The sequence below is a fragment of the Erpetoichthys calabaricus genome, chromosome 8 (assembly GCF_900747795.2).
Source record: "Erpetoichthys calabaricus chromosome 8, fErpCal1.3, whole genome shotgun sequence".
In the NCBI taxonomy this organism is placed as follows: Eukaryota; Metazoa; Chordata; class Cladistia; order Polypteriformes; family Polypteridae; genus Erpetoichthys; species Erpetoichthys calabaricus.
The window spans coordinates 85,878,278-85,897,997 of NC_041401.2; the positions used below are offsets into that span (position 1 = coordinate 85,878,278).

The window sequence follows — 19,720 nt, forward strand, 5'->3', positions numbered from 1 at the left end:
AGTTGACATTTCGTGCTTTTTTCCCCCACTGTGTGCCTATTTTTTTTGTCTGCACCCTAATAAGCTTTCATATGACACTCAGACGGTGAGCTACGACTCACCTTTTCACGGCGACTTTGATATGTGATTTCTTTTTTATTTCGGGCACTGTGCGACTTTGTGAACTTGAGCTTTCGAGTTTCTCCGACACTCTGTCACTCGATCAACTTCATTTTGTTGATTATACCACTGTTTAAACCAACAAATAGTACGTTTTTCCTTTGCCTCCACTTGGTATTCGCTGAAATTCTTATATTTTCCCCCGTGCTTTTAATAATAATAATAAATTATTTATATAGCGCTTTTCTCAGTACTCAAAAGCGCTATCCACACAGGGAGGAACCGGGAAGCGAACCCACAATTTTCCACAGTCTCCTCACGGCAAAGCAGCAGCACGTTTTCCCATTGTCTTTTCACAGAAGGCTATTTATATTGATTTGCATATTCAAAGAGGCAGAATTCTGGGAGGAGTTGGGGCGGGACAGAAGGCGCGTGCACGTACGTTACTTTTCACGCTGATCGGGATTTATGTAGCGGAAGAACATTGAAGTTTGCGTACGTACAGATTCCTGCATCTGAATTTTTCTGTGCGTACGCACATTCCCGCTTTTGTGCTTACGCCATGTTATAGTGTGAGTTCTACGCACGACGTTATGCATGAGGCCCAAGGTCTTAGCTGGGCTACTGAAACGGCTACTTTATACCTTGTCGTGCTTCCGAGAGCGAGTGCATCATTCATCAGTAGCATAAACCTCACCACAATTAATGCATCGTTAATATAAATATTAAAATTTTGTACACCAGTAATAATACAGTACTAATGATATGACAGAGGGGACAACAAAGACAGTACTCTATAGAGCTCCCAAACATCAAAATATGCAATACTACGTGCTGGACTGTTTACACAAAATATACTGTAGGATTTATTCGATTCAGAGTCTATAAGAATATGTAGTGTTAATCGTAGCTTAGTGCAGCATATAATTTGTCTTCTTCCTTAGCATTTCCCATTTTTATATGGGGTCTGCCTTCTGATTACCAGTGTAGATCCTTAGCCACTGAGCCACCACTCCGTTCAGTGCAGCATATGACTAACGTTTTAAAAAGTGCAGTCTCATTAATGAGACATGGCAACCACAGATATAAAATGTAAACAGAAAATGGTAAGTTTTTTTGTTCACTTTGTTTCTAATAAATGACACAAAAGCAACTGCTTAGGATGCTGAACTGAAAGACCTCAATGGTTTAGAAATTTAATAAATGCTGTATACACAGGAGTACAGCGAAACAGGAGAAAGGCTCCAGAATGGGGCGTCAATTTATGGACCTCATAGTGTCTGAAGTGCTCAGATCTGTCCAAAGTCTAAATGTCCTGACTGTAGCTGGACACTTCTCAGATTGGCTGCCCAAGCCATTGTGCCGCTGTCCATTTCACCCATATCCAAATCTGCTGCAGCCTGATAATTCATTGAAGGAAAAGGCAAACAGAGGAGAAAATAAGGTGACAAATTCAACTGTTTGAGCGCCTTGTTTAAAATGTAAAGTGTTTTTCAAACCACGCTAATGTGAATTCATGTAGTACAGTAACTCCCGCACCTACCTCAAAAGTAAAGGGCTTAGAGCATCAACTTCAAATAAAACGGAAGACATCAGTGGCCCAGGGTGTGCTGTGACAATTCCATACAGAGACTAGCACAGCAGATGTTGGGCTCCTCATGGTTATTTCTGGAGATGGGGGTTTAACAGATCGTGTATTAGTTTTGTTTTTTGAATATAAAAGGCCAAGGGTAAAAGTATGTAAAGCTCTCCTTCTGTATTCTAAATCAGGGTGATGCGTGGGTGAAAGGACAGCACCATTGATTTGCAGGGTATTTCCTTGATCCACAGTTGGATAGCAATGTGGGTGATGTTCCATTTTCCAGTCAGTATTTTTTTCCTAAAATCAATTTTGGTCACTACAAAAGGTGAGGTGCTCACTATCCATCCACCTTACATCTCCTTTGAATTAACCATGCAAGTCAAAAGCGAGGAGCATTGTAATGTCATCCTTTGTATCACCACACAGTTGGCACACTGGTGCTGCACATTATGATCAGACCAACTCTGCTATCGTGTGCGAGTCTTGGGCTTACACTGCCACTGTAAGCTAAAATATTTAGCATAGGTGGTTAGTCCCTGCTCTGCTCCTCAGTCTAGAATCATGAAACCTCCTGGTCAAGTTGGCTTTAAACTTGTGTCCAGAGTCATGTCTGTGTGAAGAAGTCATGGGCCACCCTGTTTGGAGACAGGGACAGCAGGCTCCAACTCAACCTGTACGCTTAGGGGAGCTCTCCTACCACCTGTTCTTTTAAGGAACAGCATAGCTGGTCTGCCCTAATGGCACTCCACGTGTTGGCTGTGTTGTCATTTCAGCGAGTAGGCAATTTAGTCTACAGCTTCTCAGCTGAAGAACCATGCTGCCAACTCCCAAAGTGGAGGTCATAGCAGTCTTCCCTTTAGCTCTCTTTCACACCTGTCCATATGTGCCGTTCTTTACAAGCCTGGCAAGACACTGCCAACTCCACTGCAGGGTGCAAAAATCTCAGACAAGCTTCATCACTTCCTAGATGTGGCTTTCATGACTGCGTTTCTTTGTTTGCAGCCCATTCTACTGCTATTTGTCACTTTGCTGGTGCTCTTTTTAGCTGGGGCGCCCTTGGCAAAAAAAAAAAAAAAAATTCGGTAGTTAAAAGATGCAAACTACGCTGGCATGATTTGAAGCATAAAATAGCAGCAATAATTGTGGCATTGTTACTTATACAGAGCATTGAGAAAGCATCTCCAACCAATTTTGTAAGATGTTGCCACCCACCAGCATCACGATAAACATACAACTTAACTTACCCCTAACAAACAAAAATCCACTTATGTAATGCACTACAGATGAAAGACTGCAGACTGGCAATGCCATGCCCTCCTCCCTTTTTAATACTATTAAAGGAGATGAAAGCCAAGTTAAAATAAAGGAACAATTACAAAGGATGACAACTGCACATACCAGACTCTACACCTCAATCTGTGAGGTTCAGTTTTTTGACTCCACCTTAATGTCACCCAGATTTGCTCCTCCACTCTGATTTATGCTCTTTATGTTATTTCATATTTACCAAGTTTCAACAAAGGATGCTCACTATGGAAAGAAGCCTTCTCTACACACCAACAAATTCAAATAACTTGGCAGTATCACTGATGACACCTCCGTCAGTAAGATTCATGACAGTTACAATTTTGGTATTGTGAAAGGAGAAATGTTTATTTTTTGAAAATTTACATTTGTTTTCATATTAAAAAGTCTAAAATGAGTGACAGAAAACAAATTAGACAAAATAAGTCAAAAAACATATAGACAATCTAAAGAATAATTAAGTACAAGACAGTTGTAAAATTCATGATCTGTTAAAATTCCATAATCAATGGTATTACACACTGCATTCAACCTTGTTGTTACAGTTCTAAATCCATTAGTAAAGGGTACAATGCACAACATAATTTGGGCCCCCATCCAAAAAAATGTTTTCTTTAACACATCCCACCAAAGCAGCAAGCACGTGGTGAGGCAGGGTAAAGTGATGGCCAAATAAGATGGTTGACCTTTCTTTCCCAGATTCATTTGCACATTGATTGGTCATGGTTTTCTGTTCTGTATTGACTTGTCTATACATTCGTGATGTTCTGTATTAAAAATAAATTAATTAGTTTAGAAGTATTAGACAAGTAAGGTGCGTTGCATTTTAATTAAATTAAATCTTTTGGGGTTAAATATCCAAAATTAATTAGAAAGATTAAAATACAGCTGGAGAGGCTCAGGTTATATTCATATGCAAGAAAAGTGACATGTAATTATATGAATATTAGAATTGTCATTTAAAAGTAATATTCCCAACCGCAGCATTTCATCTGCTCAGTTACTGTCATCGCAAATCAACCTCGGTAGATCTTCAGGTTAGTTGATGTAAAACATTCTTCATTTAACAGGAATCCACAAAATGAGTCCCTTTAACAAAGTCACCAGAAGCACCATGTGGCGACTAGTCTGTTACATCGCAGACTATTGAAACAAAGAGCCAAAAACGTGCACAATTTAAACTTCTCAAACTGAAGCAGCTGAAAGGTCACTCTTTATGATCCACAACTAATATTACAAAGACTGAAAATAGGCTAAAAAGGCACTTGACTAAAAAATGTTAAAGCCATAGCTACTTTTCATTGTCCTTGAATTTAAATAAAAAGGAAAAAGTTGAACTCCTGACATCAGTGTAAAAGTCTTACATTATCTGCACACAGACAGGTAGTTTTCACTTGTGAATCACAGCACCTTGTTCCAAAGAAACCACTCGCCCCACGACTAAAAGCTCTGATATTTTATACCATGGAGTGGGCGCTACAGACTTCTAAGATCAATGACACTGTATGTTATGTTATGCAAATACCATTAGATGATGTGCTTCAATGTGAATATTGCCTAATGGATTTAAAGTTGTCCAAAAAAAAATATAGAATTCTAGAGATTTTGGCAGATCTGTTTCAAATATTCATAAATCGGCATCTTTATTATATAGTATTACAATGTCCCCTTTATTAAAATCGGATATAAATGAAAACTAATTTAAAATTATGTTCCATTTCTTTTCAGTGCCATACCATATTTGCATTGCTATAGTAAATTCTCCAGCTGTGGTACCAACTGACATTTTAAATCATCTACCCCCCCCCCCCCCCCCCAAAAAAAAACCCATGAAGTATTTAGGAAAGGGAATTTTTTCCCCACTCCAGTTTAGCTCCAGACATCCTGCGAGTAGCGTCCCTTGGTCATGAGCTTCTTGATGAAATCCACAGCCTGAGGATGACTCACTGTCCCCATTTCTGACACAATATCATAAAAAGTGTTCTGTACGTCTCGGGCCATGTTCCGTGCATCCCTAATAAGAGACAAGACAAAATTTATTTATTTATTTTTAAAAACTCTATACCATACAGCAATAGTAGTAGTAAAAAATTATATTTAAAATAGAGACGAGTACAAAACTAGCATAGATTATACTGTTGAAATAAGCAAGAAGTACTTAAACACGGTGTGCTACTTTAATATGGGCATCAGTCTGAAGCCTTGGCATTTTACTTTTATATGCAAAGCTGCAGAGTTGAAAGTTTAGTTTGTATTGCACCGATTTCTCTTACCAAAAACAGGCTTGTAAATTACACTTTAAAATATGCAGCATTAAAAAGATAAATATAATGAACTTCAATACAATTCTGATACACAGTCCCGTGTGTGACTAGACAATGTTGGGGAAATGGATATTAAACTGGTAGCACTGGCACAGGTGCAACGTGAGTGCATTCAATATTCATTTACAGTATGCAGACAGATTATTTTTATACAAACAAAACTAAACTAAACAAAAAAAATCTTGTGAAGGCAACGTTTGTCATTTTTGGCATCTTTCAGAGGTGTGGGTATTTCTGCGGTTCGTTATTATTAACCACAATATGCCAGCAAAAACAACCAGTCTGTGAAAGTCACATGATACTCATCACTTCTGTCTTCCCTACCAGTGTTGGGTGTGCAGCTCAACCCAGTGTGAGCACTGTGGCAAAATTTGAAAAATATAACGTGGTTTTAAAATTATTTGATTTGGTCTACATGGAATGATCATGAGGGACATAACCTTTAGTGGTTTTCTTTTTAACTGAAATTTGTCAAGGAGTTTCCCTTCTGCAATAATACATTTTTATTAGATGGAACAGCGTTACTGATTTGCACACCAAAAATATTTCATTTTCCTGCTTCCATAACTCAGCACTTAAAATGATCATTTTTCCCCAATTGTATTTTACATAAAAGTTAAGAAATTGTAACCTGAAACCTACCCGCAGACATAAATGTGGGCATTGTCTGTATTGATCAGTTTCCACAAGTGCTCCTTGTTTCTTTTCAGCAAATGTTGTACATACACCTAAGAAAACAGACATAACAGTTACAGAATCCCAGATTTTCAACCTACTATCACACTTCTGCACATTTTAAGATGCGCTTTTGAAGCACATGCAACTCCTTAACCTACAAGGATCTAACACAGATACTGGCATTGGAGAAACAAAGCAGAAAAGATTTGTGTGACCAGTGTGTACCAGGAAAACCTTTAGTCCCACTTTCAACATTTGTTGTGTCATACAGCCACAAAACAGATATCAGTGCTTTAAAATATCCTTCATGAAGGAGCCACTACTTTTGACAATGGATTATATGCAGGAACAGAAAACCTCAAAAAGAAATTATTTGAGAAGTATGCAAACATTTTGAAATATGCTAACTGAATGTTTATACAGAAAATAATCACCCTCACGACCCTGCTCTGTGTTGGGACAAGGACAGAATGGCTGCAGATAGCAGTGTGAAAAACTTTATATGGGGAAAACAATTACACAAATGCAGTGAGGTAACTAGGCCAAAAAATGTTTAGCACAACCACCCCAACCTCCTTCTAATCAGACCAGAATACCCCAGTGAGGTGCATCTGTATAACCTCTTGTACAGTATGGCAGGGACCACCTCCCTTCCCTAATCTTAGAAGCCATACCACAGTTTTCCTGGTGCAGTTAAATATTCACCCACATCCTAAGGGGATATTACTGAACTCTCAAGGTCACTATATCACATCTTGCTTTGACCAAAGTTTCCATTTACACCCCCCAAAACTGTAGTTATTTCAAATAGCATTATCTAAGAAATCTTAGTTGATTAGAAGAGGTGTGTGCTAATATTAAAACAAACAAAAAAAAAAATTCTTACTTTCTCAGGCTGGTCTCTAGAAAATGCCACATTAAGTTTGGTAAGCACCCCCTCTTTCTCAAACTGCTCCAGCTCTTCCTGGTATAGATAATCTTCATTTTTATGACGGCATCCATAATATAGAACAGTTTCACCCACCTCTTTACCTAAAAAAAAAAAAAAAAAAAAAAAGATTTATGTAGCACCTAAAAGCTTGAAAAGCAGCAAGGTGGGCTTTGGTTCTCATCATAAAAATAAACTCTTGGCCCATGGGATCAGTTTAGTTGATCTCAAATGTTCTTTACCGACATGTCAAAAATATTTAAGATCCATTTTTCACTTGTTCATTTTTCAAATTTGGCCAGTGCCAACCAAGCATTAACAGGTGCAAGACAGCCTGGCCAATCCTGGGCACACTACTCTCCCTCACCATTACCAAGTCAAGCCAAATCAGATTTGGCAGTTAACTAAGTGCATGTCTTTGTACTGTGGAACGAAGAAAATTTAACCAAAAAAAATTCACCCTTCCAACTTTTACACCACTTCAAGCTGGGGCCCATGCGGAATAAAAAAAACAAAATACCTTTTATTTATAGTATAGGAAATGGTGTAATTCATGTTCTTTTCATTTAGACTTCAGAGCAAAGCAGTTATATAGTTAGAAAATTTCATAGGGTTAAAGTTATTAAAAACACCCCACACATCATTGTTTGTGCTGGAAAAAAATGTAGCGCATAAATGCAATTGAGTAAAATTGGCTGTGAAGGAATGCTCTGAATGTGAAAACATGGTCTTACAGGTTTTTGTTTTGTACCACAGACTAAATCGCCCTCCCCGTGTCCCTCATCCAGCAGTGCATTCTCCAATTTCTTCATTCAGCATCTTATATGATAAAATATTATGTCTAGATGCAGTGTCACTTTTACCATAAAATAATGAATGCAATAAGCAATCAGGTTGAAACATACAAATCATGATCTTTTTCCTGGACTAACACAAAAATAACCAGATTGGTTATTAAAAAAAAATAAAAAATGCATTGATGAATTACAGCATTCTAAACATTGTCACCTTCTATATACTTCCCCTCCCAATCTCTACACCACTCCATAACAATCTTCCATTAATTGAAACAGTGCTGGAAGTCTTCTTGCTTGAGGCGCTTCAACGGGCTTATTATTTTTATCTTCACTTCATCCATTGAAGAAAAATGTGTTCCCTTCAGGTCACTTATTTTCGGGAACAAATAAAAAAAAAAAAAAAATCACTGGGAGCTAAAATCGGGCAGATAGACATTCCTGTCCTCGATCATCCTCCCTATGTCAGTCAAAAACTGGTTTACAGAAAAAAAAAAATGTGCGAGAAATTTGATGTTGATTCACTGTACGATTTTTTTCACCTGACATTATCATGGCAACCAGTGTAGTGATTAGAGAGAGAGAGAGAGAGACACACTAATATAATATACTAGTCATTTAGCCCGTTACAATAACGGGCGCTAGAACAGTAGTGCATAAACATTAGTAGGAACAGTCTGTATTAAATGGCAAGGGACTTTGACCTCATTCTTTTTGTCGGTCGTATTTTTCTTTCAGCCTCTCTTTTGCTGATGTTTACTTGCTGAGCTGACCGTTCTTCGTGGGCTGCCGCCGTGTATTGTGTGTCTTTAATTTTCTGTGACAGTAATACTGTCTTGTACGGCTCTATTCAAAAGGGTGACCTCAATTGAGCGCGGCGAATAAAGGCGTTCGTAGATAATTTAGTTTAAATGGCTCTGGAATATGTGAAGAGCAACAAAAGGTGCAGATCTTTATTTACGCGCGCCTTTTTTCGCCGCGCCCAATTGAGGTCGCCCTTTTGAGGCTCGCCTTTTTGTGCGCGCCCTTATTGAAGGATACCGTCTTGTACATCCGCTGGCTTGTACGTCCGTAATATACCTTTAATTTTCTCTGGCGATAATACAGGCGTGCGCGTCGGTAATATGCCTTTAATCTCCTCTGACAGTAATACTGGCTTGTATGTCGCTGTAATATGCGTCACTGTATTGTGTACCTTTAATTTCCTCTCGCAGTAATATTGGTTTGTATTTCCGTAAAACGCCTCTAACTTTCTCTGACAGTAATATCGCGCATCGCACCGTGCCCCGCGCATGCGCACTTCACCAGAAGACACCCACACACGGACACCTGGACGCACATAGGGATTTTATATTATATATATATATATATATATAGATAATATAAAAAGAATATTGCCTGTATGAAGTTTGCATGTGAACTCCTGGTCTGGATTTTTACCTCCTGGTACTCAACTTTTTCTGGATGACAGGAGACTCTAAATGGGTCCAATATAAAGAATGAATGTGGGTTTGTGGGAGAGTGAACATGGACCCCATCCAGGGTTGGGTCATGCCTTGTGTCCGAGTTTACTACAATGACCTGCATTGCCTTGAGACCCTTAAATTGTTTAACTGGGTCTGGTAAAATTTCATGTACTGAAGAAAGAAGGTACAGTACACATGTGATGCAGTCACTGGCTGCACTTGCTCAATTACAGAGTAAGCAGCCACTCAGCTCATTTCTTTTAACTGTGTACTCAGTTAATATAAAACTGTTAGAATTGCATGAAATACTCAAAAATGCTTTCACAACATATAAAAATTACAGTACAAACAAAACAGTATATGTGCAGGCACATTTTTTAATGCACTAGAATTTTTTTTGTGCATCTTTCAATCTGCACTGCAATCATAACCGATTATTCCAGCTCTCTCAAGACATAAGACTTCTCTTTTAAAGCCACTTGCAAGTTTGAGGCACTGCAGTGTGCTTTGTAAAGTCTTATCCCAGACTTTGTTTCGAAACTTCCATCTCCTGTCCATTTTCTCCTGACCAGCATCTGATGTCATTCATTACCCAATTAAAACATTTACCCTCAAAGAATCACATATACTAAACCATCTGTCATTTGAATTTAACTGGTCCAGTTCAGAGTCACAGCGGCTTAACCCTACCCCTGATGGAACAATCCCTGGGAAGAGGCACCAAGCCAGCAGAAGAACACTCATACAGTATATACACTGACTCACACACAGTCCAGAAACTTGTTAACAATTAACTTAACAGGCAGGACTTTAGGACAAAGAGAAGAGGATTCCATGCATTTCACAAAGAGATGGTGCACATTCTAAACTGACAGAATTCAAGCTGGTATTCAAATCCAGGACCTTGAAAGCATTAGGAAACAACTCTAACCACCAAGCCACTGTGCTGCCTACTAAACCAATCATAAAAGTGAATTGATGCCTATGTTGTAACAGTTTAAATTTTATACATTTTGGAACATATTAGCAGCTGGCAGTTATATTTTTGTGATGACAATTCTATAATAGCTCTGTTCAGGTTAAGGCCATGGCCCAGTAGCTAATTTTAATGACTTCATGATTTCAAGAACCTTCCTCATGCTTAAAAGATAATTACTTTTCTAGCCTTAGTTTCTTATGTTCTTACCTTGCTGCTTGAGCCAAGCTCTTTCCTGTACAAATCCAACAAATGGAGCAATTCCAGTCCCAGGACCAATCATAATGACAGGTGTGTTAGATTTGAAAGGTAACCGAAACTGAGACTTCCGTACATACATTGGCACAGTAGACTTGAGACCATTATCAGCTGGAACCTTGTTCTTGAGCCAGTTAGTTGCAACACCCTTATTTATACGGCCAGTCTTGGTCTCATATTCCACCACAACAGCACAGATGTGAATAGAGTTAGGATGAACCTATTCAGAGAAGAGTACATGGTAAACTCGGCATCACAATACATTACATGAAAAACTCAGCAGGTGCTTCATAATAATGCTGTATTATGAATTGTCTGCTGCCAAACAGTATATGGGTGTTAAAATGGCACCATGGTTAAATGGATATAAGTGAAACTGTAGATTCACTGAGCTTCCCTTTAACTTCAACAGGCTGGTCAGCAAAAGAGCTTCACAGCAACACTGCTACATACCAATTATTATATATCTAATCTAACGTGCAACTATGTCACAAACAAAATAACAGGTTTGGGTTTTCTTTCTACTCAAAGAGAATCTTTGTCTTCAACTAGTTTTGTGGTCATGCACAATATTACTATGGGGTTCTAAAAGTTTGTTTATAGAACAGATTTTTTTTGTTTTGAATGAAAAATACATCCCAGTTTAAATTAAAAAAAAATCCATTCCACATTACCAGTTGAAAACTACGTAAGTCTGAATTCAAACTAAAGTTGGCCTGCCACTTGCACACATTTTAGCTTTGATTTTCAGCTGTTTATCCAGTAAGATTAAAACAAAGAGCATAAAGAGCTCAAATAAAAATAGCAATTGGCTTCCGATTGATGAACTGGTGAGTAAGAAATAGTCACAATAGAGCCCTACGGCCAATGTTTGGATATGTTAAAACGTGTATTTGCACACTGATTTGAATTTTGCTGTGTTTTGATATATAAAAAAGTCTAATAACACTAAAAATACAGTACATTTAATATTGTGGAAATGCTGAATTGTGAGGCCTGAATCACAACAGGAATGGTATTGTAGAATGAGTGTATTGTCTCATACCCACTTTAAACTACTTCCATGAAAATTAAGCTAAATGAGATGCACTGGAATGAAAGAACTACTAACAAGGTATAAACAAGATAAAAGGGCAATCCCTAGACATTCAGTGGAGTTTAATCTCTTAATAATGCAGAATGTTGGTACAGTATTTAGTGCTGCTGTGTTACAGATCCAGTTCTCTGCCCACAGTCACCATCTATGCAGAGTTTTCCTGCTCTCCCCATATATGCAAGGGTTGCTCCCATATCCCATAAATGTGCAGTTAGTGTTTATTGGGGACTATAAAATGGGCCTTAAGTATCAGGGAGTGAAGGGTGTGAGTAGACTATGATGGACTGGTGTTCCTGTTTATGGTTGTTGTCCCCACCAGTTGAAAAGAAATGCTGAAAAATTAATTGGTTTTGTTTTGTTTCAAGGGTAGAAATACTAACCTGAGCACAACATGCATTCTGTAGTAAGTGTCATTTTTTAGTAAATAGAACAAACTGATCAGTTTTTGTCTGATGTCTGACATGCACTGGGCAGTGATAATCATCATTTGCTGTACCTTTGATGAGGAGGCAATAGAGTAGTAGCGGGCCTGTAGGCGTGGTAGCAGCTCACACAGATGGTCAATAGGGGGTCGGAGAGATGGAATATCCTGCAAAATTGCCAAAATATTTCTTCTGGCCTCCAATACCCAGGAATTATAAAGTGCCTAGGAGAAGGGGGAAAATACATCTAATAAAAGTTATGCAAAATTAGATTCTATTGCTCTCTCCAATCCCACATAATAAGTTTACTCTGTATTAGTAATGTCTTTTAATAAAGGTTGCTCTGTGTAGGAAAAAAAAAAAGCCTAAAAATAAAATCCTAGCCCTTTATAAGCCAGAGACAAGTTTCCTTAAAACATGTGGTTACATATCATCTGCTAGAGCCAAATTAATCTTTACAATTGGAAAACAATTTAGATTTGACCTAGGTATATTCTTAAGGTGGTAAGCAACATTGTTTTTTTTATATATGGATATTAAAACTTGCAGAGAAAGCTAACTAACTAAAATACTGATTTATTAACAAAGGCAAGCTATATTTTTATGCTTAAGGTGTGTCGTTATATGCTCTTGGGGCTCCAAATCAATCAATAAGGCATGATACAGTTTTTTCTGCAAGTATGAAGTCCATTATAAATTATACTTAAAAATAGTAACTTCCGTTACAAGATGAGGCAACTAAATGGACCAGTGGTTATAGATAGATAGAATTCTTTATTGTCATTATGCATACACATAACAAAATGTTTTTTTTTTTTGGTAGGACTCGGCTTCAAGGCAGAATACTTAAATACACAATACACTATAAATAATAAAATAAACATAAGTATAAAAGACATCAGCAATAAAACATTATTAAGTCTAGACTTTTCCTGAGGTAGTACACCTGCAGAGACCAATGATCTGTGTGCGTGGGTCTGCTGGGAGGAATACGAGTGTGTGTGTTTGATTACGAGGGAAAGTGCGTGTGCGTGTCTACAGGGGGGCAGTTTAGGGGTAGATGTATGTGTGTGCATCAGCAAGGGCAGATGGAGTTCACAGCTCTGGGGAAAAAGCTGTCTTTCAGTCTGCTGGTACGTGTTTTTATGTTTCTGTACCGCTTTCCCCGAAGGCAGTGGTACAAACAGTCCATTTCCCGGATGGGTGAGATCCGCAGCTATACATTTGGCCCTCTTCTGCACCCTTCCAGCATATATAGAGTCCAGGTCTAGGAGAGGACCCTTCGATCCCTGTGCTGTTCTCACCACCCGTGCCAAGTCCTTCCTGTCCTGTGCAGCTGCCGTACCGCACTGCCATACTGTGACAGAATGCTTTCTGTAGCAGATCTGTAGAAGTTTGTGAGCAGCCGAGAGGAGAATCCAGCATGTCTCATCTTCCTGAGGAAGAAGAGTCTTTGTTGGGCCTTCTTTACCAGGTGAGATGTGTTCAAAGACCAGGTCAGATCAGATGTGATGTGGATACCCAAGAACTTGATATTGTCCACACACATTACAGCCTCCTCATGTATGAATATAGGAGCATGTTCTGTTCTTCTGGACCTCCTTGCTGGTGTTCAAGATTAGGTTGTTGGCTGAGCACTATAGTGCTAGGTGTTGTATCTCCTCTCTGTAGTGTGTCTCATCATTATCTGATACGAGACCCACCACGGTCGTATCATCCGCAAACTTCACAACCATATTTATGGCATGGATGGCAGAGCAATCGTGCGCAAATAACGTGAAGAGTGCTGGGCTGAGCACACAACCCTGTGACGTGCCTGTGTTTAAAACCAGTGTGGCTGATGTATGATCTCCAATTCTAACCACCTGGGGCCTATTGGTGTATTGCTGTACATAAATAAAGAATTTTATTAGCTGCAGAGGATTTCGCTTCCATAGTATAGAATGTTTTGTGTTGGTCGGAGGGAATATTACTGTGAGAGCAACACAGATTGCTATATTGTGCTTGTTGCGGAGTGCGATCTTACAGTTCTAATTTAGATACACTCCCTTGATTAAATCTTCATGCTTTCACCAGGGTGTTTTCTTAATAGTTATGTATTTCTTTTTAAAAATCCATTCTTCTAAAGGGAGTGAAGCAGTTATTGTGCAAGTCCTACATGGCAAGAAGGTGTGGTGACAAATACACACAGGAAAAATAAACGTGGCAGTCAGTCAAAGTGTTCTAATTATTACATGTACAATGTATAGTGAAATTCTTACTTGTGTAATGTTTCTTGCAGACACAACAATCAGCATAGCATTAGGAAAATAGTGCATACATGCACATTAACAACAGCCAATGTAGAAGAAGAGACAGTCTTACCCGGCCTTCTGCGGATGAAGATGCCATTTTGCGCATCATCTCCTGATCTTTGGGATCTGTTGCATACTGTGCCAGCTCATAAAGAACATTGGTGCGAGGAGGATTGGTAATGTCAAGGTAATGCGTTAGAGCAACTTTATATGTTGTCGGACATGGGAAAGGATGCTTCTTATTGGATTCCTCTGTAATTGGGAGGGAAAGAAAAGGCAAATGGAAAGTGTATTAATTAACATTTTAAAAGATAGCACGTACAGTAAAACATTGCAAAGCATTAACAAAAATGACTGTGGTATAGAGAGTCCATGGCTCAGAAAAACTGGCAGTTTTTAATAAATAAATAATGAACTCGCTTGCGATGGGGAGCAGTGCAGGTTAGAGCGATCTGCCGTGAAGACGCCCTGTTCTCCGGGTTGGTGCGAGGCAGTCAGCCTTCCATGTATTGCCTTGCCGGCACATGCAGGCAGACTGATTGCCTTATTATCATACTGGGGCGGCAATCAGGCGATTGCACCTGCAATAGCTCCCCAGCATATAAAAGGGGTGCGCACACTAAAAATATGGAGGAAAAAGAACTAAAGAGAGATGAAGGTTAAAGGATGGAGAGAAAGGCAGGAGTGGAAGTGAGCCGGGTGCTTAGAGAGAAGCAGGTGGATGGGAGTGGTGCCCCAGGAAGTATCATGTGGCCAGCGCTCAGGAGGGGACACGATGATTGCTCCTGTTGAGCAACCAGGGAGCAGGCGTGACAGTTAAGCTCTGGACTGTCCTCTCGCCGGGTGAAGCTCATCGTGGAACGCCATGGGTCAGGCGGCAGGGACACAGGTTAGATTTGAAGGATGCCTCTCCGTGCTACGTGGTCCAAGTGGGATAAGCCAGACAGGCGGAGATTAAGAATTTTAAAGAAGACTCCTGTCTGAGTTTTAACCTCAACCTCCACATTCACCTTTTTAACTGATTTATTTGGGAACTGTGCACGGCACTTTGAGACACTGTTTTAGGAATGGTTTTTAATAAAAGCACTTGCACTTTTCACCATCCCCTTGCTTGGTGTGTTTTGTCCTCATCTGCCATGCTCATCTTGGTTACAGTATTGATAGTTTCGGGTTCAAGAGGCTCCCATTGTAGAAGAGGGAGGAAGGAGCTGACCCAGTCTATCACAATGACCAGCAATAATACTATGGAAGACAAGTAAAAGTTGCATCATTCAACACAATGGGGGTGTCCAGTAAATATAGTACATTTCATGAACAATTTAACATATTTGCAACCTTTTCCTTGCTCAGTCCATAGGGTAAATTGAGGGTAGGGGCAGGTTATGAAACTTTAGATTTAAAACTCCTCTTCAATAAATATTTAGCGCCATCACAAAATTGTAAAAAAATATTCTAAAAGTTGGGACATATGAGGAATCGTTGCAAACTTATTTTTCCATTTAAAAAAAAATGTAAAGTACATGTCTGTGTAAGGTGCAAGTGAGCTTTTTCACATTTACAAAGCTTTTATTACTGATAATGTGTTTTTATTGAAAACTACTTTTGCAAAGACATTTTTGTCATAAAAAAAAAAAAGTACTAAACAAGCAGGTAAATCTTCTACATAGCACAAAGATAATAGGCATACTGGGATATTATAAACATTCTGCAAATTACATTGTATTTTCAAATACAGATAGCGTAAATGAACAGTTAAGAACAAGAATGATACTTAATAATATGAATATACTGCAGCTATGAATGACCCATTATGATCCAGGAAGGAGAAAAATTAAGTAAAGAGAGATGTTAAACTGCAAGTTTAACAAAACCAATATCTGATGAAGACACTGGTTGTAGCGAAAAACATCCAAGCACTGGGGTGCTCCAGACACACAGATTGGGAATATGAAGTATAAATTTAATAAAATACAAATGTCTGTGTGTCCAGTCCCTCTGTATAATCTGATTGGCTTTGGCGATGCAATAAAAATGGAAGTTCGAGTGTGTGGCGCACTTGGAGTAAAGGCATACAAGGCATTCTAAGAGTATGAAAGTATAAAACTGGACAGGAAATTAGAAAGGTGCCTCAAAAATACTGATGTAGTCTGAGAAGCAGGATTTACTGGAAAGCACTCGAGAAAGGGAGCACTGGTTAAGAGATGTTCACACGCGCAAATACAGAGATACAGGTACTGTAGCTACTATTTATATAAAAAAAAAAAAAAGATCACTAAGTTTAATATGCAAGGTCTGTTTATCCACCCCATCTCAGATGTAATTTGTGCACCAAAAAGCATGAAATTGTTATCTTCATATATACAGTTGATACTTCAGGTACAGTACTTAAATCCTATACAAAATTAATTAAAAGCAAATTATGATTGACTTCTTAAGGCAAGTGTGTATTGAAAATGTTCACATACCATCAAGGTTGTTAAGAGAGATTATAGTATCAAGTTCTACGCCAAGTATTTCTCCAATTTGATTTACCAATGTTAAATCATTCATTGGATAAACTGCAATATGGTCCCCAGATTCATATCTGAAATCAATCAAAACACATAAAAAAATGTTTAGGGAAGAAAAAAGTTAATACATCTTTGGGATCAAAACAGTAGGGATTTGCAAAAGTAAAGGCATTCTTAGCAGAACGGATAAGGATTTTATGTAAACTTTCACATGAGAGTTAAGTATGTAATAAGTAAAATAAGTTCAGCTTATATTGGCCACTCTTTCAACTCTGGCAGACCCTAAACTCAACAGTTGGTTGTACACCAGTAACAATAATAATTCATTACATTTATATAGCGCTTTTCTCAATACTCAAAGCGCTATCCACACAGGGAGGAACCGGGAAGCGAACCCACAATCTTCCACAGTCTCCTTACTGCAAAGCAGTAGCACTACCACTGCGCCACCTGTGACTCCCACTCCATGCTGAACTACTGTACAGCCATTTCAAAAATACAAATTTAATAGCTTATATTGTCAAAAAATGTAATGCATGCTGTGGGGCAGGATTACATTTATAATGAAACTTGCTAGTGGTTAAGAGAGACTGGGGCTCTCCGCAGTCCAATCAGTACCAGTTAAAATTAATGCCGATTAAACACAAACAGCTATCTGCCTTTTGAGCAAGTAGGGCACTATGCATAAACACGGAGTCACTAAGATCCATGCATCTTTTTGAAATAAAATAAACAAGCAAAAACACCCAATATCCAATATTAAACTTTACATACAAAAAATACAAACTGTACATAAAGTACACACATTCATAAATTCAAATGCTTACTACGTTTAGTTTGAAATGGCTTGATGAATGAAAGCTATTCTGTTCATCATAAACATGATGCGTATCAACCAGGCCATTAATGAAATAGATTGACAGTTTAAAAGGGGCACAGAATGATGAGCAAATGAAACTAAGAGGCACAACAATTTCTCAAAGTAAGAACGTAAATTTGTATTTTATCTGAAGTTAATTTCAGACAAATGACAAACTTATGAATATCACAATTTAGGATTTATCATCAAGCACATACTCATTCTTGATGGGTAAAATAAAGCCAGAGGACAAAAAAAAATTAAAACTTCTAACTTCTTTAAGTGAAAGAGACACAATATTAAAAATGTAAAACAGAACAAGACAACTATAACCATTGTTTATTACATAAAAATGAATTGTTATGCTGCTGGAATATGGGTAACTTGGCCACTTTTACATTCTATTTGTTTTCTATATGAAATATGAATGCAGTGAGAGTGGTGTCCCAATACTTGGAGTTGAATACATTCACTGTGGGTGTCTGGTTAAGTCAAGGCAGTGTCCCATTTGTGGTTTTTAATTGACAGGTTATCACGATGCAGCCAAGGATATGAGGGTGTCCTAAGTGGGAAGGCTAGGCATAGAATCACTGCTTAAATGTAAATGTTGTCCTCTTTGCCTCATCTAACGGTTACTATCGGCACACACTCAAGAAATTTGCTGCCAAATGTGAAACAGCTGGGATGAGGATCAGCTCCTACAAGTGTGAGGTCATGGATATCCCTGGCCGGCTCCGCCTAAAGTTGCTTGCTTACAGCATGTCCCACTGGGAAGAGGCCCTGCAGCAGTCCCAGGGCACAGCTGGCTTGGGAACTCCTAGGATTTTCACAGGAAGAGCTAGAATCTATAATCTGGGGACAGGGAAGTCTGAGCTGACTTGCATGGTCTGCTGCTACCATGACCCTCTCCTGGAATAACAGTTTCAGAAAATGAGACAAAAAAATTTAATGATTTTAATTTACTAAGATTATCATCTTATGTTTCTAAAGGACATTGGAAGAATCTGTAACGTTACTCCGCTTACCCATGGTATTGATGTACGATTTGCACTTGTTCTACAAATTTACTGTAATTTTAAAATTAGTTCATTAGTAAAGAGGATTTACCTTTTTGGTTTATGGATTTCATCTGAAACTGTTTGTTACCGTGACACAGTGGTAGCGCTGCTGCCTCGCAGGAAGGAGACCTGGGTTCACTTCCCGGGTCCTCCCTGTGTGGAGTTTGCATGTTCTCTCCATGTCTGCATAGGTTTCCTCCAGGTGCTCCGGTTTCCTCCCACAGTCCGAAGACATGCAGGTTAGGTGCATTGGCAATCCTAAATTGTCCCTGGTGTGTGTGTGTGTGTGTGTGTGTGCGCCCTGTGGTGGACTAGTGCCCTTCCAGGTGTTTGTTTCCTGCTTTACGCACGGTGTTGGCTGGGACTGGCTCCAGCAGACTCCCGTGAACCTGTGTTAGGATGTAGCGGGTTGGAAAATGAATGACTGACTGTTAGTGTTAATATCCAGTGTACACTAGGACATTGTGCAGATGTCAGAGGAAATTCTATAGAAAATTTGCTATCAATTAAAATTTTTAACCTGATTTTGGAGCCAGAAATGTCAAGTTCCAAGTGCATAAGGTGTCGACTGCCTCCTTTGTTTAGTTTTCTATTCACAGATACAGAAGCAAGGAATGGATTCTTTGGATCAAAAGGTCTGCAAGTAGAAAAGGAAAATAAAAACTAATTAGACACATTACCAAAAACACCTTGCTACCTTAATTCACATAACACGCTCCATATGTTGGTATATGGAAAAGAAGTAGTTTAACTGAAAACAAAAAAATTGCATACTTACATCCATATAGGTTTTAAATTTATTGTGGGCAGTATTAGGTAAAATCATCTTTTTTTTTTTTTTTTAATATAAATAAACTTCAGTTTAAAGCTAACTTACGGTTTCTGGGTCTCAAAGCTTTTTAACCGTCCCATCTCTCCTGTGTATACTTTGTTTAAACCAATGTCGCTGTGGACAACCAGCTCATACTGTCGGATACTGAAAGAGAGCAAAACAAATCAAACTAGCGAAAATATTTCAAACAAGCAAAATGATATATTTCAAAAACCAGACTAACATATGAAATTGACATA

General features: G+C 38.6%; 1 protein-coding gene across 2 annotated transcripts in view; it reads right to left on the reverse strand.

Annotated features, from left to right (window-relative positions):
• Window positions 1-3,307: 3,307 nt before the first annotated feature.
• porb (P450 (cytochrome) oxidoreductase b) overlaps window positions 3,308-19,720 on the reverse strand; it is an 83,230-nt gene continuing 66,817 nt past the window's right edge. For both annotated transcript variants that reach the window (XM_028807027.2, XM_051930806.1), the window contains 9 exons: window positions 19,527-19,625; window positions 19,170-19,286; window positions 16,688-16,806; window positions 14,293-14,474; window positions 12,003-12,152; window positions 10,363-10,630; window positions 6,875-7,020; window positions 5,953-6,038; window positions 3,308-5,000 (listed from right to left, as the gene is read on the reverse strand). In XM_028807027.2, the coding sequence (XP_028662860.1) occupies window positions 4,856-5,000; window positions 5,953-6,038; window positions 6,875-7,020; window positions 10,363-10,630; window positions 12,003-12,152; window positions 14,293-14,474; window positions 16,688-16,806; window positions 19,170-19,286; window positions 19,527-19,625 (1,312 nt within the window). In that variant the 3' untranslated portion in view covers window positions 3,308-4,855. The remainder of the gene's footprint in view (window positions 5,001-5,952; window positions 6,039-6,874; window positions 7,021-10,362; window positions 10,631-12,002; window positions 12,153-14,292; window positions 14,475-16,687; window positions 16,807-19,169; window positions 19,287-19,526; window positions 19,626-19,720) is intronic.